Genomic DNA, 648 nt, shown 5'->3' with positions numbered 1-648 from the left:
CATGTTATTTTGGGTAATTAAAAAGAACATTGATATAATAAAATGGGTCAATTTGACCTGAAAACAGCATGAGGGTTAACCCAGCTCTAATTCCATCTGTCCACTTCCTTCCTGGCAGGAAACAGCGGTAGAGTTGATCTTCGCTGCTCACTCCACCACAGCCAGCGCCTCCACATCGCTAATTCTTCAGCTTCTTCGCCATCCAGAGGTGGTGGAGAGGGCCAGGGTCGAGCTGGAGGCCGAGGGCCTGGGCTGCGAATCCCCCAGCAGTCCCAGCCCGCTGCCGGCTGTCGCCATGGAAAAAGAGGAGGACACAGAGACAACCTGCCTGCTGAACGGCGGCTGTCAAAATCACAGCGATGGTTTCCCATATTCCCAGTCTCACGTGCCGTATCTGAGCCTGGACAAGCTGAGCCAGCTCCGCTACGTCGACTGTGTTGTCAAAGAGGTTCTCCGCTTCCTGCCGCCAGTCTCGGGGGGTTACCGGACCGCCCTGCAGACATTTGAATTAGACGTAAGTTCAAGTCTCTGGTAGGAATATAACATTTCACTGTAATAAATGTGAAGTAAAATTTACAGTAACTTATTGGCTACAATTGTCCAGCAAATTACTGTGAATTCTTTTTACAGTAAAGGTACCGTACTTCC

At 49.8% G+C, this 648-nt stretch overlaps 1 protein-coding gene and 1 long non-coding RNA gene across 2 annotated transcripts in view; both read left to right on the top strand.

Annotated features, from left to right (window-relative positions):
• The window catches only part of cyp26c1 (cytochrome P450, family 26, subfamily C, polypeptide 1), a gene marked incomplete at its 5' end in the record, with an annotated part of 15,485 nt that overhangs the window by 9,244 nt on the left and 5,593 nt on the right, over positions 1–648 (top strand). The window contains 1 exon segment of the mRNA XM_032540826.1: positions 119–514. Within this exon segment, the coding sequence (XP_032396717.1) occupies positions 119–514 (396 nt within the window).
• Positions 1–648, top strand: part of LOC116705021 (uncharacterized) — a 21,439-nt gene that overhangs the window by 17,858 nt on the left and 2,933 nt on the right. The window lies entirely within an intron of this gene.

Source organism: Etheostoma spectabile, chromosome 17 (genome assembly GCF_008692095.1).
Source record: "Etheostoma spectabile isolate EspeVRDwgs_2016 chromosome 17, UIUC_Espe_1.0, whole genome shotgun sequence".
Taxonomy (NCBI): domain Eukaryota; kingdom Metazoa; phylum Chordata; class Actinopteri; order Perciformes; family Percidae; genus Etheostoma; species Etheostoma spectabile.
Note: the sequence above shows the minus strand (reverse complement) of the source record. Positions and strands in the feature narration are given on the sequence as shown.